At 42.0% G+C, this 21,188-nt stretch overlaps 1 protein-coding gene across 1 annotated transcript in view; it reads right to left on the bottom strand.

The window, feature by feature from the left end:
• Positions 1 to 21,188, bottom strand: part of tbc1d1 (TBC1 (tre-2/USP6, BUB2, cdc16) domain family, member 1) — a gene marked incomplete in the record, with an annotated part of 182,307 nt that overhangs the window by 27,119 nt on the left and 134,000 nt on the right. The window contains 2 exon segments of the mRNA XM_071408381.1: positions 4,920 to 5,078; positions 13,737 to 13,886. Of these exon segments, the coding sequence (XP_071264482.1) occupies positions 4,920 to 5,078; positions 13,737 to 13,886 (309 nt within the window).

Genomic DNA, 21,188 nt, shown 5'->3' with positions numbered 1-21,188 from the left:
AAGTTTCCGGGTTAAACGAGGACAAGGTTTCAGGTTAAACGAGGACAAGTTTCCGGGTTAAACGAGGACAAGGTTTCAGGTTAAACGAGGACAAGGTTTCAGGTTAAACGAGGACAAGGTTTCAGGTTAAACGAGGACAAGGTTTCAGGTTAAACGAGGACAAGGTTTCAGGTTAAACGAGGACACGGTTTCAGGTTAAACGAGGACAAGTTTCCGGGTTAAACGAGGACAAGGTTTCAGGTTAAACGAGGACAAGGTTTCAGGTTAAACGAGGACACGGTTTCAGGTTAAACGAGGACATGGTTTCAGGTTAAACGAGGACAAGGTTTCAGGTTAAACGAGGACAAGTTTCCGGGTTAAACGAGGACAAGGTTTCAGGTTAAACGAGGACATGGTTTCAGGTTAAACGAGGACAAGGTTTCAGGTTAAACGAGGACAAGGTTTCAGGTTAAACGAGGACATGGTTTCAGGTTAAACGAGGACAAGGTTTCAGGATAAACGAGGACACGGTTTCAGGTTAAACGAGGACAAGTTTCCGGGTTAAACGAGGACAAGGTTTCAGGTTAAACGAGGACAAGGTTTCAGGTTAAACGAGGACATGGTTTCAGGTTAAACGAGGACAAGGTTTCAGGTTAAACGAGGACACGGTTTCAGGTTAAACGAGGACAAGGTTTCAGGTTAAACGAGGACAAGGTTTCAGGTTAAACGAGGACAAGGTTTCAGGTTAAACGAGGACAATGTTTCAGGTTATTAAACGAGGACACGGTTTCAGGTTAAACGAGGACAAGGTTTCAGGTTCAACGAGGACACGGTTTCAGGTTATTCAACGAGGACAAGGTTTCAGGTTAAACGAGGACAAGGTTTCAGGTTAAACGAGGACAAGGTTTCAGGTTAAACGAGGACAAAGTTTCAGGGTTAAACGAGGACAAGGTTTCAGGTTAAACGAGGACACGGTTTCAGGTTAAACGAGGACAAGGTTTCAGGTTAAACGAGGACACGGTTTCAGGTTAAACGAGGACAAGGTTTCAGGTTAAACGAGGACAAGGTTTCAGGTTAAACGAGGACACGGTTTCAGGTTAAACGAGGACAAGGTTTCAGGTTAAACGAGGACACGGTTTCAGGTTAAACGAGGACAAGGTTTCAGGTTAAACGAGGACAAAGTTTCAGGGTTAAACGAGGACAAGGTTTCAGGTTAAACGAGGACAAGGTTTCAGGTTAAACGAGGACAAGTTTCCGGGTTAAACGAGGACAAGTTTCCGGGTTAAACGAGGACAAGGTTTCAGGTTCAACGAGGACAAGGTTTCAGGTTAAACGAGGACAAGGTTTCAGGTTCAACGAGGACAAGGTTTCAGGTTCAACGAGGACACGGTTTCAGGTTCAACGAGGACACGGTTTCAGGTTATTAAACGAGGACACGGTTTCAGGTTATTAAACGAGGACAAGGTTTCAGGTTCAACGAGGACACGGTTTCAGGTTATTAAACGAGGACACGGTTTCAGGTTATTAAACGAGGACACGGTTTCAGGTTATTAAACGAGGACAAGGTTTCAGGTTCAACGAGGACACGGTTTCAGGTTATTAAACGAGGACACGGTTTCAGGTTATTAAACGAGGACAAGGTTTCAGGTTCAACGAGGACAAGGTTTCAGGTTCAACGAGGACAAGGTTTCAGGTTAAATGAGGTTAGGTGACTGATAACATCACACTCCATTAAGCATTCGTCAACAGTAATATGTCAGGAAGTGTGTATGTTTCAAGTTAAACCAGGTTAACATCACTCAGTCAGGCATTCGTCAACAGTAAGGAGGAAGTGTGTAGTGTGTGTGTGTGTGAGCGTGTCGGTGTGTGTAGTGTAGTGCGTAGTGTGGGTAGTGTGCAGTGTGTAGGGACTAGGGTGCAGTGTGTAGGGTAGTGTGCAGTGTCTAGGGTATAGTGCGTAGTGTGTAGGGTGTAGTGTGTAGGGACTAGGGTGCAGTGTGTAGGGTAGTGTGCAGTGTGTAGGGTATAGTGCGTAGTGTGTAGGGGGTGTAGGGTGTAGTGTGTAGGGACTAGGGTGCAGTGTGTAGTGTGTAGGGTGCAGTGTGTAGGGTATAGTGCGTAGTGTGTAGAGTGGGTAGTGTGTAGGGTGTAGTGTGTAGGGACTAGGGTGCAGTGTGTAGTGTGTAGGGTGCAGTGTGTAGGGACTAGGGTGCAGTGTGTAGGGTGCAGTGTGTAGGGTGCAGTGTGTAGGGTCTCACCCAGGTCGATGAAGATGGCGTGCTGTAGGGTGTAGGGTGCAGTGTGTAGTGTATAGGATGTAGGGTGTAGTATGTAGTGTATAGGGTGTAGGGTGTAGTGTGTAGGGTCTCACCCAGGTCGATGAGGATGGCGTGCTGTAGGGTGTAGGGTGTAGTGTGTAGGGTACAGGGTATAGTGTGTAGTGTGCAGGGTGTAGTATGTAGGGTCTCACCCAGGTCGATGAGGATGGCGTGCTGTAGTGTGTAGTGTATAGGGTGTAGTGTGTAGTGTGTAGGGTGTAGTGTGTAGGGTCTCACCCAGGTCGATGAGGATGGCGTGCTGTAGGGTGTAGTGTGTAGGGTGTAGTGTGTAGGGTGTAGTGTGTAAGGTGTAGTATGTAGTGTACAGGGTGTAGGGTGTAGGGTGCATGGTGTAGTGTGTAGGGTGCAGGGTGTAGTATGTAGGGCGTAGTGTGTAGGGTGTAGTGTGTAGGGTGTAGTGAGTAGGGTACAGGGTGTAGGGTGCATGGTGTAGTGTGTAGGGTGCAGGGTGTAGTATGTAGTGTGTAGGGTGCAGGGTGTAGTATGTAGGGTGTAGTGTGTAGTGTGTAGTGAGTAGGGTACAGGGTCTCACCCAGGTCGATGAGGATGGCGTGCTGTAGGGTGCAGGGTGTAGTGTGTAGTGTGTAGTGAGTAGGGTACAGGGTCTCACCCAGGTCGATGAGGATGGTGTGCTGTAGGGTGCAGGGTGTAGTGTGTAGTGTGTAGTGAGTAGGGTACAGGGTCTCACCCAGGTCGATGAGGATGGCGTGCTGTAGGGTGCAGGGTGTAGTGTGTAGTGTGTAGTGAGTAGGGTACAGGGTCTCACCCAGGTCGATGAGGATGGCGTGCTGTAGGGTGCAGGGTGTAGTGTGTAGTGAGTAGGGTACAGGGTCTCACCCAGGTCGATGAGGATGGCGTGCTATAGGGTGCAGGGTGTAGTGTGTAGTGTGTAGTGAGTAGGGTACAGGGTCTCACCCAGGTCGATGAGGATGGCGTGCTGTAGGGTGCAGGGTGTAGTGTGTAGTGAGTAGGGTACAGGGTCTCACCCAGGTCGATGAGGATGGTGTGCTGTAGGGTGCAGGGTGTAGTGTGTAGTGTGTAGTGAGTAGGGTACAGGGTCTCACCCAGGTCGATGAGGATGGCGTGCTGTAGGGTGCAGGGTGTAGTGTGTAGTGTGTAGTGAGTAGGGTACAGGGTCTCACCCAGGTCGATGAGGATGGCGTGCTGTAGGGTGCAGGGTGTAGTGTGTAGTGAGTAGGGTACAGGGTCTCACCCAGGTCGATGAGGATGGTGTGCTGTAGGGTGCAGGGTGTAGTGTGTAGGGTGCAGGGTGTAGTATGTAGGGTGTAGGGTCTCACCCAGGTCGATGAGGATGGCGTGCTGTAGTGTGTAGTGTGTAGGGTGTAGTGTGTAGGGTGTAGTGTGTAGGGTGTAGTGTGTAGGGTGTAGGGTGTAGTGTGTAGTGTGCAGGGTGTAGGGTGCAGGGTGTAGTATGTAGGGTGTAGGGTCTCACCCAGGTCGATGAGGATGGCGTGCTGTAGGGTGTAGTATGTAGTGTGTAGGGTGTAGTATGTAGTGTGTAGGGTGTAGGGTCTCACCCAGGTCGATGAGGATGGCGTGCTGTAGGGTGTAGGGTGTAGTATGTAGTGTGTAGGGTGTAGTGTGTAGTGAGTAGGGTACAGGGTCTCACCCAGGTCGATGAGGATGGTGTGCTGTAGGGTGCAGGGTGTAGTGTGTAGTGTGTAGTGAGTAGGGTACAGGGTCTCACCCAGGTCGATGAGGATGGCGTGCTGTAGGGTGCAGGGTGTAGTGTGTAGTGTGTAGTGAGTAGGGTACAGGGTCTCACCCAGGTCGATGAGGATGGCGTGCTGTAGGGTGCAGGGTGTAGTGTGTAGTGAGTAGGGTACAGGGTCTCACCCAGGTCGATGAGGATGGCGTGCTATAGGGTGCAGGGTGTAGTGTGTAGTGAGTAGGGTACAGGGTCTCACCCAGGTCGATTAAGATGGCGTGCTGTAGGGTGCAGGGTGTAGTGTGTAGTGAGTAGGGTACAGGGTCTCACCCAGGTCGATGAGGATGGCGTGCTGTAGGGTGCAGGGTGTAGTGTGTAGTGAGTAGGGTACAGGGTCTCACCCAGGTCGATGAGGATGGCGTGCTGTAGGGTGCAGGGTGTAGTGTGTAGTGTGTAGTGAGTAGGGTACAGGGTCTCACCCAGGTCGATGAGGATGGCGTGCTGTAGGGTGCAGGGTGTAGTGTGTAGTGAGTAGGGTACAGGGTCTCACCCAGGTCGATGAGGATGGCGTGCTGTAGGGTGTAGTATGTAGTGTGTAGGGTGTAGTATGTAGTGTGTAGGGTGTAGGGTCTCACCCAGGTCGATGAGGATGGCGTGCTGTAGGGTGTAGGGTGTAGTATGTAGTGTGTAGGGTGTTGTGTGTAGTGTGTAGGGTGTAGGGTGTAGGGTCTCACCCAGGTCGATGAGGATGGCGTGCTGTAGGGTGTAGGGTGTAGTATGTAGTGTGTAGTGTGTAGGGTGTAGTGTGTAGGGTGTAGGGTCTCACCCAGGTCGATGAGGATGGCGTGCTGTAGGGTGTAGTGTGTAGTGTGTAGTGTGTAGGGTGTAGTGTGTAGTGTGCAGGGTGTAGTATGTAGGGTGTAGGGTCTCACCCAGGTCGATGAGGATGGCGTGCTGCTGTGAGGTCAGCTGTTTCAGCAGCTCCTTATAAGGCCTGTTGTTGGCTGGAAGTCTGACAGGAAGCGTTTGTCTCAACAGAAACTGCTCTGACAGTAACTTCCACACCTCTCCTCTGTACTGCCGAGGAACTCCTGGGGAGGGGGGAGAGGGAGAGATGGAGGGAGGGAGAGAGAGGGAGAGGGGATGGAGAGGTGGAGAGAGGGAGGGGGGGGGTGGAGAGAGGGAGGGGGGGAGATGGAGAGATGGAGAGAGGGAGGGGGAGGGGGGAGAGATGGGGGGAGGGAGAGAGAGGGAGGGATGGAGGGAGGGGGGAGAGATGGAGAGAGATGGAGTGGGGGGAGGGGGGGAGGGAGAGAGAGAGGGGGGGTGGGGGAGGGAGAGAGTGGGAGAGACGGGGGAGGGAGAGAGAGGGGGGGTGGGGAGGGAGAGAGAGGGTGAGAGAGGGAGGGGGGAGAGAGAGGGTGAGAGAGGGAGGGGGGAGAGAGAGAGGGGGGGATGGGGGAGGGAGAGAGTGGGAGAGACGGGGGAGGGAGAGAGAGAGGGGGGAGGGGGAGGGAGAGAGAGAGGGGGGATGGGGAGGGAGAGAGAGGGTGAGAGAGGGAGGGGGGAGAGAGAGAGAGGGGGATGGGGAGGGTGAGAGAGGGAGGGGGGAGAGAGAGTGGGAGAGAGGGGGAGGGAGAGAGATGAGGGATGGAGAGAGGGGGGGATGGGGAGGGAGAGAGTGGGAGAGACAGGGGGGAGGGGGGAGGGAGAGAGTGGGAGAGACAGGGGGGAGCGAGAGAGAGAGGGGGGAGGGAGAGAGAGATGGGGGGATGGGGGAGGGAGAGGAGTGCGAGATGGGGGAGGGGGGGTGGAGAGAGAGAGACAAGAGGTGTGTTATATAGACAGACTACAGTAACATTAGAGGTGTGTTATATAGAGAATACAGTAACATTAGAGGTGTGTTATATAGAGACTACAGTAACATTAGAGGTGTGTTATATATAGACTACAGTAACATTAGAGGTGTGTTATATAGAGACTACAGTAACATTAGAGGTGTGTTATATAGACAGACTACAGTAACATTAGAGGTGTGTTATATAGAGACTACAGTAACATTAGAGGTGTGTTATATAGACAGACTACAGTAACATTAGAGGTGTGTTATATAGAGAATACAGTAACATTAGAGGTGTGTTATATAGAGAATACAGTAACATTAGAGGTGTGTTATATAGAGACTACAGTAACATTAGAGGTGTGTTATATAGAGACTACAGTAACATTAGAGGTGTGTTATATAGAGACTACAGTAACATTAGAGGTGTGTTATATAGAGACTACAGTAACATTAGAGGTGTGTTATATAGAGAATACAGTAACATTAGAGATGTGTTATATAGAGACTACAGTAACATTAGAGGTGTGTTATATAGACAGACTACAGTAACATTAGAGGTGTGTTATATAGAGACTACAGTAACATTAGAGGTGTGTTATATAGAGAATACAGTAACATTAGAGGTGTGTTATATAGAGACTACAGTAACATTAGAGGTGTGTTATATAGAGACTACAGTAACATTAGAGGTGTGTTATATAGAGACTACAGTAACATTAGAGGTGTGTTATATAGAGACTACAGTAACATTAGAGGTGTGTTATATAGAGACTACAGTAACATTAGAGGTGTGTTATATAGAGACTACAGTAACATTAGAGGTGTGTTATATAGAGACTACAGTAACATTAGAGGTGTGTTATATAGAGACTACAGTAACATTAGAGGTGTGTTATATAGAGAATACAGTAACATTAGAGATGTGTTATATAGAGACTACAGTAACATTAGAGGTGTGTTATATAAAGACTACAGTAACATTAGAGGTGTGTTATATAGAGACTACAGTAACATTAGAGGTGTGTTATATAGAGACTACAGTAACATTAGAGGTGTGTTATATAGAGACTACAGTAACATTAGAGGTGTGTTATATAGAGACTACAGTAACATTAGAGGTGTGTTATATAGAGAATACAGTAACATTAGAGATGTGTTATATAGAGACTACAGTAACATTAGAGGTGTGTTATATAAAGACTACAGTAACATTAGAGGTGTGTTATATAGAGACTACAGTAACATTAGAGGTGTGTTATATAGAGAATACAGTAACATTAGAGGTGTGTTATATAGAGACTACAGTAACATTAGAGGTGTGTTATATAGAGACTACAGTAACATTAGAGGTGTGTTATATAGAGACTACAGTAACATTAGAGGTGTGTTATATAGAGAATACAGTAACATTAGAGATGTGTTATATAGAGACTACAGTAACATTAGAGGTGTGTTATATAGAGACTACAGTAACATTAGAGGTGTGTTATATAGAGAATACAGTAACATTAGAGGTGTGTTATATAGAGACTACAGTAACATTAGAGGTGTGTTATATAAAGACTACAGTAACATTAGAGGTGTGTTATATAGAGACTACAGTAACATTAGAGGTGTGTTATATAGAGAATACAGTAACATTAGAGATGTGTTATATAGAGACTACAGTAACATTAGAGGTGTGTTATATAAAGACTACAGTAACATTAGAGGTGTGTTATATAGAGACTACAGTAACATTAGAGGTGTGTTATATAGAGAATACAGTAACATTAGAGGTGTGTTATATAGAGACTACAGTAACATTAGAGGTGTGTTATATATAGACTACAGTAACATTAGAGGTGTGTTATATAGAGACTACAGTAACATTAGAGGTGTGTTATATAGAGACTACAGTAACATTAGAGGTGTGTTATATAGAGACTACAGTAACATTAGAGGTGTGTTATATAGAGAATACAGTAACATTAGAGATGTGTTATATAGAGACTACAGTAACATTAGAGGTGTGTTATATAAAGACTACAGTAACATTAGAGGTGTGTTATATAGAGACTACAGTAACATTAGAGGTGTGTTATATAGAGAATACAGTAACATTAGAGGTGTGTTATATAGAGACTACAGTAACATTAGAGGTGTGTTATATAAAGACTACAGTAACATTAGAGGTGTGTTATATAGAGACTACAGTAACATTAGAGGTGTGTTATATAGAGAATACAGTAACATTAGAGATGTGTTATATAGAGACTACAGTAACATTAGAGGTGTGTTATATAAAGACTACAGTAACATTAGAGGTGTGTTATATAGAGACTACAGTAACATTAGAGGTGTGTTATATAGAGAATACAGTAACATTAGAGGTGTGTTATATAGAGACTACAGTAACATTAGAGGTGTGTTATATAGAGACTACAGTAACATTAGAGGTGTGTTATATAGAGACTACAGTAACATTAGAGGTGTGTTATATAGAGACTACAGTAACATTAGAGGTGTGTTATATAGAGACTACAGTAACATTAGAGGTGTGTTATATAGAGAATACAGTAACATTAGAGATGTGTTATATAGAGACTACAGTAACATTAGAGGTGTGTTATATAGACAGACTACAGTAACATTAGAGGTGTGTTATATAGAGACTACAGTAACATTAGAGGTGTGTTATATAGAGACTACAGTAACATTAGAGGTGTGTTATATAGAGACTACAGTAACATTAGAGGTGTGTTATATAGAGACTACAGTAACATTAGAGGTGTGTTATATAGAGACTACAGTAACATTAGAGGTGTGTTATATAGAGACTACAGTAACATTAGAGGTGTGTTATATAGAGACTACAGTAACATTAGAGGTGTGTTATATAGAGACTACAGTAACATTAGAGGTGTGTTATATAGAGACTACAGTAACATTAGAGGTGTGTTATATAGAGACTACAGTAACATTAGAGGTGTGTTATATAGAGACTACAGTAACATTAGAGGTGTGTTATATAGAGACTACAGTAACATTAGAGGTGTGTTATATAGAGAATACAGTAACATTAGAGATGTGTTATATAGAGACTACAGTAACATTAGAGGTGTGTTATATAAAGACTACAGTAACATTAGAGGTGTGTTATATAGAGACTACAGTAACATTAGAGGTGTGTTATATAGAGAATACAGTAACATTAGAGGTGTGTTATATAGAGACTACAGTAACATTAGAGGTGTGTTATATAAAGACTACAGTAACATTAGAGGTGTGTTATATAGAGACTACAGTAACATTAGAGGTGTGTTATATAGAGAATACAGTAACATTAGAGATGTGTTATATAGAGACTACAGTAACATTAGAGGTGTGTTATATAAAGACTACAGTAACATTAGAGGTGTGTTATATAGAGACTACAGTAACATTAGAGGTGTGTTATATAGAGAATACAGTAACATTAGAGGTGTGTTATATAGAGACTACAGTAACATTAGAGGTGTGTTATATAGAGACTACAGTAACATTAGAGGTGTGTTATATAGAGACTACAGTAACATTAGAGGTGTGTTATATAGAGACTACAGTAACATTAGAGGTGTGTTATATAGAGAATACAGTAACATTAGAGATGTGTTATATAGAGACTACAGTAACATTAGAGGTGTGTTATATAAAGACTACAGTAACATTAGAGGTGTGTTATATAGAGACTACAGTAACATTAGAGGTGTGTTATATAGAGAATACAGTAACATTAGAGGTGTGTTATATAGAGACTACAGTAACATTAGAGGTGTGTTATATAAAGACTACAGTAACATTAGAGGTGTGTTATATAGAGACTACAGTAACATTAGAGGTGTGTTATATAGAGAATACAGTAACATTAGAGATGTGTTATATAGAGACTACAGTAACATTAGAGGTGTGTTATATAAAGACTACAGTAACATTAGAGGTGTGTTATATAGAGACTACAGTAACATTAGAGGTGTGTTATATAGAGAATACAGTAACATTAGAGGTGTGTTATATAGAGACTACAGTAACATTAGAGGTGTGTTATATAGAGACTACAGTAACATTAGAGGTGTGTTATATAGAGACTACAGTAACATTAGAGGTGTGTTATATAGAGACTACAGTAACATTAGAGGTGTGTTATATAGAGAATACAGTAACATTAGAGATGTGTTATATAGAGACTACAGTAACATTAGAGGTGTGTTATATAAAGACTACAGTAACATTAGAGGTGTGTTATATAGAGACTACAGTAACATTAGAGGTGTGTTATATAGAGAATACAGTAACATTAGAGGTGTGTTATATAGAGACTACAGTAACATTAGAGGTGTGTTATATAAAGACTACAGTAACATTAGAGGTGTGTTATATAGAGACTACAGTAACATTAGAGGTGTGTTATATAGAGAATACAGTAACATTAGAGATGTGTTATATAGAGACTACAGTAACATTAGAGGTGTGTTATATAAAGACTACAGTAACATTAGAGGTGTGTTATATAGAGACTACAGTAACATTAGAGGTGTGTTATATAGAGAATACAGTAACATTAGAGGTGTGTTATATAGAGACTACAGTAACATTAGAGGTGTGTTATATATAGACTACAGTAACATTAGAGGTGTGTTATATAGAGACTACAGTAACATTAGAGGTGTGTTATATAGAGACTACAGTAACATTAGAGGTGTGTTATATAGAGACTACAGTAACATTAGAGGTGTGTTATATAGAGAATACAGTAACATTAGAGATGTGTTATATAGAGACTACAGTAACATTAGAGGTGTGTTATATAAAGACTACAGTAACATTAGAGGTGTGTTATATAGAGACTACAGTAACATTAGAGGTGTGTTATATAGAGAATACAGTAACATTAGAGGTGTGTTATATAGAGACTACAGTAACATTAGAGGTGTGTTATATAAAGACTACAGTAACATTAGAGGTGTGTTATATAGAGACTACAGTAACATTAGAGGTGTGTTATATAGAGAATACAGTAACATTAGAGATGTGTTATATAGAGACTACAGTAACATTAGAGGTGTGTTATATAAAGACTACAGTAACATTAGAGGTGTGTTATATAGAGACTACAGTAACATTAGAGGTGTGTTATATAGAGAATACAGTAACATTAGAGGTGTGTTATATAGAGACTACAGTAACATTAGAGGTGTGTTATATAGAGACTACAGTAACATTAGAGGTGTGTTATATAGAGACTACAGTAACATTAGAGGTGTGTTATATAGAGACTACAGTAACATTAGAGGTGTGTTATATAGAGACTACAGTAACATTAGAGGTGTGTTATATAGAGACTACAGTAACATTAGAGGTGTGTTATATAGAGACTACAGTAACATTAGAGGTGTGTTATATAGAGACTACAGTAACATTAGAGGTGTGTTATATAGAGACTACAGTAACATTAGAGGTGTGTTATATAGAGACTACAGTAACATTAGAGGTGTGTTATATAGAGACTACAGTAACATTAGAGGTGTGTTATATAGAGACTACAGTAACATTAGAGGTGTGTTATATAGAGACTACAGTAACATTAGAGGTGTGTTATATAGAGACTACAGTAACATTAGAGGTGTGTTATATAGAGACTACAGTAACATTAGAGGTGTGTTATATAGAGACTACAGTAACATTAGAGGTGTGTTATATAGAGACTACAGTAACATTAGAGGTGTGTTATATAGAGACTACAGTAACATTAGAGGTGTGTTATATAGAGACTACAGTAACATTAGAGGTGTGTTATATAGAGACTACAGTAACATTAGAGGTGTGTTATATAGAGACTACAGTAACATTAGAGGTGTGTTATATAGAGACTACAGTAACATTAGAGGTGTGTTATATAGAGACTACAGTAACATTAGAGGTGTGTTATATAGAGACTACAGTAACATTAGAGGTGTGTTATATAGAGAATACAGTAACATTAGAGATGTGTTATATAGAGACTACAGTAACATTAGAGGTGTGTTATATAAAGACTACAGTAACATTAGAGGTGTGTTATATAGAGACTACAGTAACATTAGAGGTGTGTTATATAGAGAATACAGTAACATTAGAGGTGTGTTATATAGAGACTACAGTAACATTAGAGGTGTGTTATATAAAGACTACAGTAACATTAGAGGTGTGTTATATAGAGACTACAGTAACATTAGAGGTGTGTTATATAGAGAATACAGTAACATTAGAGATGTGTTATATAGAGACTACAGTAACATTAGAGGTGTGTTATATAAAGACTACAGTAACATTAGAGGTGTGTTATATAGAGACTACAGTAACATTAGAGGTGTGTTATATAGAGAATACAGTAACATTAGAGGTGTGTTATATAGAGACTACAGTAACATTAGAGGTGTGTTATATAGAGACTACAGTAACATTAGAGGTGTGTTATATAGAGACTACAGTAACATTAGAGGTGTGTTATATAGAGACTACAGTAACATTAGAGGTGTGTTATATAGAGAATACAGTAACATTAGAGATGTGTTATATAGAGACTACAGTAACATTAGAGGTGTGTTATATAAAGACTACAGTAACATTAGAGGTGTGTTATATAGAGACTACAGTAACATTAGAGGTGTGTTATATAGAGAATACAGTAACATTAGAGGTGTGTTATATAGAGACTACAGTAACATTAGAGGTGTGTTATATAAAGACTACAGTAACATTAGAGGTGTGTTATATAGAGACTACAGTAACATTAGAGGTGTGTTATATAGAGACTACAGTAACATTAGAGATGTGTTATATAGAGACTACAGTAACATTAGAGGTGTGTTATATAAAGACTACAGTAACATTAGAGGTGTGTTATATAGAGACTACAGTAACATTAGAGGTGTGTTATATAGAGAATACAGTAACATTAGAGGTGTGTTATATAGAGACTACAGTAACATTAGAGGTGTGTTATATAAAGACTACAGTAACATTAGAGGTGTGTTATATAGAGACTACAGTAACATTAGAGGTGTGTTATATAGAGACTACAGTAACATTAGAGGTGTGTTATATAGAGACTACAGTAACATTAGAGGTGTGTTATATAGAGAATACAGTAACATTAGAGGTGTGTTATATAGAGACTACAGTAACATTAGAGGTGTGTTATATAGAGACTACAGTAACATTAGAGGTGTGTTATATAGAGACTACAGTAACATTAGAGGTGTGTTATATAGAGACTACAGTAACATTAGAGGTGTGTTATATAGAGAATACAGTAACATTAGAGATGTGTTATATAGAGACTACAGTAACATTAGAGGTGTGTTATATAAAGACTACAGTAACATTAGAGGTGTGTTATATAGAGACTACAGTAACATTAGAGGTGTGTTATATAAAGACTACAGTAACATTAGAGGTGTGTTATATAGAGACTACAGTAACATTAGAGGTGTGTTATATAGACAGACTACAGTAACATTAGAGGTGTGTTATATAGAGACTACAGTAACATTAGAGGTGTGTTATATAGAGAATACAGTAACATTAGAGGTGTGTTATATAGAGACTACAGTAACATTAGAGGTGTGTTATATAGAGACTACAGTAACATTAGAGGTGTGTTATATAGAGAATACAGTAACATTAGAGGTGTGTTATATAGAGAATACAGTAACATTAGAGGTGTGTTATATAGACTACAGTAACATTAGAGGTGTGTTATACAGAGAATACAGTAACAGCGGTGTGTTAAACCATCTGATATTCCACAGTGGCCTTGTGTGTGTGTGTGTGTGTGTGTGTGTGTGTGTGTGTGTGTGTGTGTGTGTGTGTGTGTGTGTGTGTGTGTGTGTGTGTGTGTGATTACCTTGTCCGACAGCAGCGTGGACAGTGTCGCTGTTGAACTTGACCTTCGACCTGGCCTGTGTTCCCAGCATGCTCTCCCAGACCAGCGTGACGTCCTTCAGACAGGGAGTTATCTCTTCATAGTCCAGACGCAAGCGTTTACTCTCCGACGCTACGCAGATATTAACAGAGATGAGAACATTGCTCTCCTCTCCTCTCCTCTCCTCTCCTCTCCGATATCAACAGAGATGAGAGGAGAAGAGAACATGGCTTCTGTCCCCCCCCCCTCCCTCTCTCTCTCTCTCCTCTCCTCTCCTCTCCTCTCCGATATCAACAGAGATGTGAGGAGAAGAGAACATGGCTTCTGTCCCCCCCCCCTCCCTCTCTCTCTCTCTCTTCTCCTCTCCTCTCCTCTCCTCTCCTCTCCTCTCCTCTCCTCTCCTCTCCGATATCAACAGAGATGAGAGGAGAAGAGAACATGGCTTCTGTCCCCCCCCCCTCCCTCTCTCTCTCTCCCCTCTCCTCTCCCTCCATGGGAAACATATGTTATCGTTGCCAAAGCAAGTGAAAAAATAAATAAAATAATGAACAGTAAACATTACACACAGATGTTCCAAAAGAATAGACCTCTCCCTCCCTCCCTCCCTTTCCTCCATCCCCTTCCTCCCTCCCTCCCTCCCTCCCTTCCTCCCTCCCTCCCTCCCTCCCCTTCCTCCCTCCCTCCCTCCCTCCCCTTCCTCCCTCCCTCCCTCCCCTTCCTCCCCTTCCTCCCTCGTACTGGAAATCCTCAAAAGTCCCCACAAGGACAGTAAAACAAGGAACATGTCTCCCTTCTCCACATTTCCCAGGTCCCCACGAGGACTAAGGATAATTTTAGGTTTAGGGGTTAGGATTAGAATGATGGTTAGAATTAGGGTTAGAATCAGAGTTAGAATCAGGGTTAGAATCAGGGTTAGAATCAGGGTTAGAATCAGGGTTAGAATCAGGGTTAGAATCAGGGTTAGAATCAGGGTTAGAATCAGGGTTAGAATCAGAGTTAGAATCAGAGTTAGAATCAGGGTTAGAATCAGAGTTAGAATCAGGGTTAGAATCAGGGTTAGAATCAGGGTTAGAATCAGGGTTAGAATCAGGGTTAGAATCAGAGTTAGAATCAGGGTTAGAATCAGGGTTAGAATCAGGGTTAGAATCAGGGTTAGAATCAGGGTTAGAATCAGGGTCAGGGGAAAAAACGATGTTTAATGGAAATTAATTTTAGTTCCCCACCAGGACAGTAAAACATATGCTGTGATATTCTGTGTGTGATTAATTATATTAATTACAATACTCCTCCTGAGACACCGTCGGAGGGGGGGGGGGGGGGGGTCAGGGTCTGAGAGAGAGGGGGGGGGGGTCAGAGAGAGGGTGGGGGGGGGGGGGTCAGCCACTATTAACCGTGACCCTGGATCCATTAGGGGTTTAGTGTCTTGCTCAAGGCAACATCGACAGATTTTTCCCACCTTGTCGGCTCAGAGATTCATCGTAGCGCCCTTTCGGTTACTGGCCCAAAGCGTTAACCGCCATGAGGTCGGGCGTTACCCCTGGCAACACACGGCACAACCTCAGCTGAACTGTACCTTCACCAGGTAAGACCACACACACCCGATGACAACATCTGCCTTCTAGGTATTTAATGTTACAAACGTGTTGTTGAATACCTAGAGAACAATTAACGATCACTTTACGGTTGCCAGAGACACGCCAGTTTCACCGAGGTGTGTGTGTGATGAGCAGGGTTGACTGAGGTCATGACTCTCCGTCTATATCCTCAAATAACCTCAAACAGCTGATGTTCAGTCGTAGTATCTGTTACCCTGTATCTTGTTCTCTCTCTCCATTCTCAGTAGTAGTATCTGTGTGTTACCCTGTATCTTGTTCTCTCTCTCCATTCTCAGTAGTAGTATCTGTGTGTTATCCTGTATCTTGTTCTCTCTCCATTCTCAGTAGTAGTATCTGTTACCCTGTATCTTGTCCTCTCTCTCCATTCTCAGTAGTAGTATCTGTGTGTTACCCTGTATCTTGTTCTCTCTCTCCATTCTCAGTAGTAGTATCTGTGTGTTACCCTGTATCTTGTCCTCTCTCTCCATTCTCAGTAGTAGTATCTGTGTGTTACCCTGTATCTTGTCCTCTCTCTCCATTCTCAGTAGTAGTATCTGTGTGTTACCCTGTATCTTGTCCTCTCTCTCCATTCTCAGTAGTAGTATCTGTGTGTTATCCTGTATCTTGTCCTCTCTCTCCATTCTCAGTAGTAGTATCTGTGTTACCCTGTATCTTGTCCTCTCTCTCCATTCTCAGTAGTAGTATCTGTGTGTTACCCTGTATCTTGTTCTCTCTCTCCATTCTCAGTAGTAGTATCTGTGTGTTACCCTGTATCTTGTCCTCTCTCTCCATTCTCAGTAGTAGTATCTGTGTGTTACCCTGTATCTTGTCCTCTCTCTCCATTCTCAGTAGTAGTATCTGTGTGTTACCCTGTATCTTGTCCTCTCTCTCCATTCTCAGTAGTAGTATCTGTGTGTTACCCTGTATCTTGTTCTCTCTCTCCATTCTCAGTAGTAGTATCTGTGTGTTATCCTGTATCTTGTCCTCTCTCTCCATTCTCAGTAGTAGTATCTGTGTGTTATCCTGTATCTTGTCCTCTCTCTCCATTCTCAGTAGTAGTATCTGTGTGTTATCCTGTATCTTGTTCTCTCTCTCCATTCTCAGTAGTAGTATCTGTGTGTTACCCTGTATCTTGTTGTCCTCTCTCTCCATTCTCAGTAGTAGTATCTGTGTGTTACCCTGTATCTTGTTGTCCTCTCTCTCCATTCTCAGTAGTAGTATCTGTGTGTTACCCTGTATCTTGTTGTTCTCTCTCCATTCTCAGTAGTAGTATCTCTGTGTTACCCTGTATCTTGTCCTCTCTCTCCATTTTCAGTAGTAGTATCTGTGTGTTACCCTGTATCTTGTCCTCTCTCTCCATTCTCAGTAGTAGTATCTGTGTGTTACCCTGTATCTTGTCCTCTCTCCATTCTCAGTAGTAGTATCTGTGTTACCCTGTATCTTGTCCTCTCTCTCCATTCTCAGTAGTAGTATCTGTGTGTTACCCTGTATCTTGTTCTCTCTCTCCATTCTCAGTAGTAGTATCTGTGTGTTATCCTGTATCTTGTTCTCTCTCTCCATTCTCAGTAGTAGTATCTGTGTGTTACCCTGTATCTTGTTGTTCTCTCTCCATTCTCAGTAGTAGTATCTGTGTGTTACCCTGTATCTTGTCCTCTCTCTCCATTCTCAGTAGTAGTATCTGTGTGTTATCCTGTATCTTGTTCTCTCTCTCCATTCTCAGTAGTAGTATCTGTGTTACCCTGTATCTTGTTCTCTCTCTCCATTCTCAGTAGTAGTATCTGTGTGTTACCCTGTATCTTGTTCTCTCTCTCCATTCTCAGTAGTAGTATCTGTGTTACCCTGTATCTTGTCCTCTCTCTCCATTCTCAGTAGTAGTATCTGTGTGTTATCCTGTATCTTGTCCTCTCTCCATTCTCAGTAGTAGTATCTGTGTGTTACCCTGTATCTTGTTGTTCTCTCTCCATTCTCAGTAGTAGTATCTGTGTGTTACCCTGTATCTTGTCCTCTCTCTCCATTCTCAGTAGTAGTATCTGTGTGTTACCCTGTATCTTGTCCTCTCTCTCCATTCTCAGTAGTAGTATCTGTGTGTTACCCTGTATCTTGTCCTCTCTCTCCATTCTCAGTAGTAGTATCTGTGTTACCCTGTATCTTGTTCTCTCTCTCCATTCTCAGTAGTAGTATCTGTGTGTTACCCTGTATCTTGTTCTCTCTCTCCATTCTCAGTAGTAGTATCTGTGTGTTACCCTGTATCTTGTTCTCTCTCTCCATTCTCAGTAGTAGTATCTGTGTGTTACCCTGTATCTTGTTCTCTCTCTCCATTCTCAGTAGTAGTATCTGTGTGTTACCCTGTATCTTGTTCTCTCTCTCCATTCTCGGTAGTAGTATCTGTGTGTTACCCTGTATCTTGTTCTCTCTCTCCATTCTCAGTAGTAGTATCTGTGTTACCCTGTATCTTGTTCTCTCTCTCCATTCTCAGTAGTAGTATCTGTGTGTTACCCTGTATCTTGTTCTCTCTCTCCATTCTCAGTAGTAGTATCTGTGTGTTACCCTGTATCTTGTTCTCTCTCTCCATTCTCAGTAGTAGTATCTGTGTGTTACCCTGTATCTTGTTCTCTCTCTCCATTCTCAGTAGTAGTATCTGTGTGTTACCCTGTATCTTGTCCTCTCTCCATTCTCAGTAGTAGTATCTGTGTGTTACCCTGTATCTTGTCCTCTCTCTCCATTCTCAGTAGTAGTATCTGTGTGTTACCCTGTATCTTGTCCTCTCTCTCCATTCTCAGTAGTAGTATCTGTGTGTTACCCTGTATCTTGTTCTCTCTCTCCATTCTCAGTAGTAGTATCTGTGTGTTACCCTGTATCTTGTTCTCTCTCTCCATTCTCAGTAGTAGTATCTGTGTGTTACCCTGTATCTTGTTCTCTCTCTCCATTCTCAGTAGTAGTATCTGTGTGATACCCTGTATCTTGTTCTCTCTCCATTCTCAGTAGTAGTATCTGTGTGTTACCCTGTATCTTGTCCTCTCTCTCCATTCTCAGTAGTAGTATCAGTGTGTTACCCTGTATCTTGTCCTCTCTCTCCATTCTCAGTAGTAGTATCTGTGTGTTACCCTGTATCTTGTTCTCTCTCCATTCTCAGTAGTAGTATCTGTGTGTTACCCTGTATCTTGTCCTCTCTCTCCATTCTCAGTAGTAGTATCTGTGTGTTACCCTGTATCTTGTCCTATCTCTCCATTCTCAGTAGTAGTATCTGTGTGTTACCCTGTATCTTGTTGTTCTCTCTCTCCATTCTCAGTAGTAGTATCTGTGTGTTACCCTGTATCTTGTCCTCTCTCTCCATTCTCAGTAGTAGTATCTGTGTGTTACCCTGTATCTTGTCCTCTCTCTCCATTCTCAGTAGTAGTATCTGTGTGTTACCCTGTATCTTGTCCTCTCTCTCCATTCTCAGTAGTAGTATCTGTGTGTTACCCTGTATCTTGTTGTTCTCTCTCCATTCTCAGTAGTAGTATCTGTGTGTTACCCTGTATCTTGTCCTCTCTCTCCATTCTCAGTAGTAGTATCTGTGTGTTACCCTGTATCTTGTCCTATCTCTCCATTCTCAGTAGTAGTATCTGTGTGTTACCCTGTATCTTGTCCTCTCTCTCCATTCTCAGTAGTAGTATCTGTGTTACCCTGTATCTTGTTCTCTCTCTCCATTCTCAGTAGTAGTATCTGTGTGTTACCCTGTATCTTGTTCTCTCTCTCCATTCTCAGTAGTAGTATCTGTGTGTTACCCTGTATCTTGTCCTCTCTCTCCATTCTCAGTAGTAGTATCTGTGTGTTACCCTGTATCTTGTCCTCTCTCTCCATTCTCAGTAGTAGTATCTGTGTTACCCTGTATCTTGTTCTCTCTCTCCATTCTCAGTAGTAGTATCTGTGTGTTACCCTGTATCTTGTTCTCTCTCTCCATTCTCAGTAGTAGTATCTGTGTGTTACCCTGTATCTTGTTCTCTCTCTCCATTCTCAGTAGTAGTATCTGTGTGTTACCCTGTATCTTGTTCTCTCTCTCCATTCTCAGTAGTAGTATCTGTGTGTTACCCTGTATCTTGTTCTCTCTCTCCATTCTCAGTAGTAGTATCTGTGTGTTACCCTGTATCTTGTTCTCTCTCTCCATTCTCAGTAGTAGTATCTGTGTTACCCTGTATCTTGTTCTCTCTCTCCATTCTCAGTAGTAGTATCTGTGTGTTACCCTGTATCTTGTTCTCTCTCTCCATTCTCAGTAGTAGTATCTGTGTGTTACCCTGTATCTTGTTCTCTCTCTCCATTCTCAGTAGTAGTATCTGTGTGTTACCCTGTATCTTGTTCTCTCTCTCCATTCTCAGTAGTAGTATCTGTGTGTTACCCTGTATCTTGTTCTCTCTCCATTCTCAGTAGTAGTATCTGTGTGTTACCCTGTATCTTGTCCTCTCTCTCCATTCTCAGTAGTAGTATCTGTGTGTTACCCTGTATCTTGTCCTCTCTCTCCATTCTCAGTAGTAGTATCTGTGTGTTACCCTGTATCTTGTTCTCTCTCTCCATTCTCAGTAGTAGTATCTGTGTGTTACCCTGTATCTTGTTCTCTCTCTCCATTCTCAGTAGTAGTATCTGTGTGTTACCCTGTATCTTGTTCTCTCTCTCCATTCTCAGTAGTAGTATCTGTGTGATACCCTGTATCTTGTTCTCTCTCCATTCTCAGTAGTAGTATCTGTGTGTTACCCTGTATCTTGTCCTCTCTCTCCATTCTCAGTAGTAGTATCAGTGTGTTACCCTGTATCTTGTCCTCTCTCTCCATTCTCAGTAGTAGTATCTGTGTGTTACCCTGTATCTTGTTCTCTCTCCATTCTCAGTAGTAGTATCTGTGTGTTACCCTGTATCTTGTCCTCTCTCTCCATTCTCAGTAGTAGTATCTGTGTGTTACCCTGTATCTTGTCCTCTCTCTCCATTCTCAGTAGTAGTATCTGTGTGTTACCCTGTATCTTGTTGTTCTCTCTCCATTCTCAGTAGTAGTATCTGTGTGTTACCCTGTATCTTGTCCTCTCTCTCCATTCTCAGTAGTAGTATCTGTGTGTTACCCTGTATCTTGTCCTATCTCTCCATTCTCAGTAGTAGTATCTGTGTGTTACCCTGTATCTTGTTGTTCTCTCTCTCCATTCTCAGTAGTAGTATCTGTGTGTTACCCTGTATCTTGTCCTCTCTCTCCATTCTCAGTAGTAGTATCTGTGTGTTACCCTGTATCTTGTCCTCTCTCTCCATTCTCAGTAGTAGTATCTGTGTGTTACCCTGTATCTTGTCCTCTCTCTCCATTCTCAGTAGTAGTATCTGTGTGTTACCCTGTATCTTGTTGTTCTCTCTCCATTCTCAGTAGTAGTATCTGTGTGTTACCCTGTATCTTGTCCTCTCTCTCCATTCTCAGTAGTAGTATCTGTGTGTTACCCTGTATCTTGTCCTATCTCTCCATTCTCAGTAGTAGTATCTGTGTGTTACCCTGTATCTTGTCCTCTCTCTCCATTCTCAGTAGTAGTATCTGTGTGTTATCCTGTATCTTGTCCTCTCTCTCCATTCTCAGTAGTAGTATCTGTGTGTTATCCTGTATCTTGTTGTTCTCTCTCCATTCTCAGTAGTAGTATCTGTGTGTTATCCTGTATCTTGTTCTCTCTCTCCATTCTCAGTAGTAGTATCTGTGTGTTATCCTGTATCTTGTCCTCTCTCTCCATTCTCAGTAGTAGTATCTGTGTGTTATCCTGTATCTTGTCCTCTCTCTCCATTCTCAGTAGTAGTATCTGTGTGTTACCCTGTATCTTGTTGTTCTCTCTCTCCATTCTCAGTA

The sequence above is a fragment of the Salvelinus alpinus genome, chromosome 6 (genome assembly GCF_045679555.1).
Source record: "Salvelinus alpinus chromosome 6, SLU_Salpinus.1, whole genome shotgun sequence".
NCBI classification, from domain to species: Eukaryota; Metazoa; Chordata; class Actinopteri; order Salmoniformes; family Salmonidae; genus Salvelinus; species Salvelinus alpinus.
This window is presented reverse-complemented; position numbering and strand designations above follow the sequence as displayed.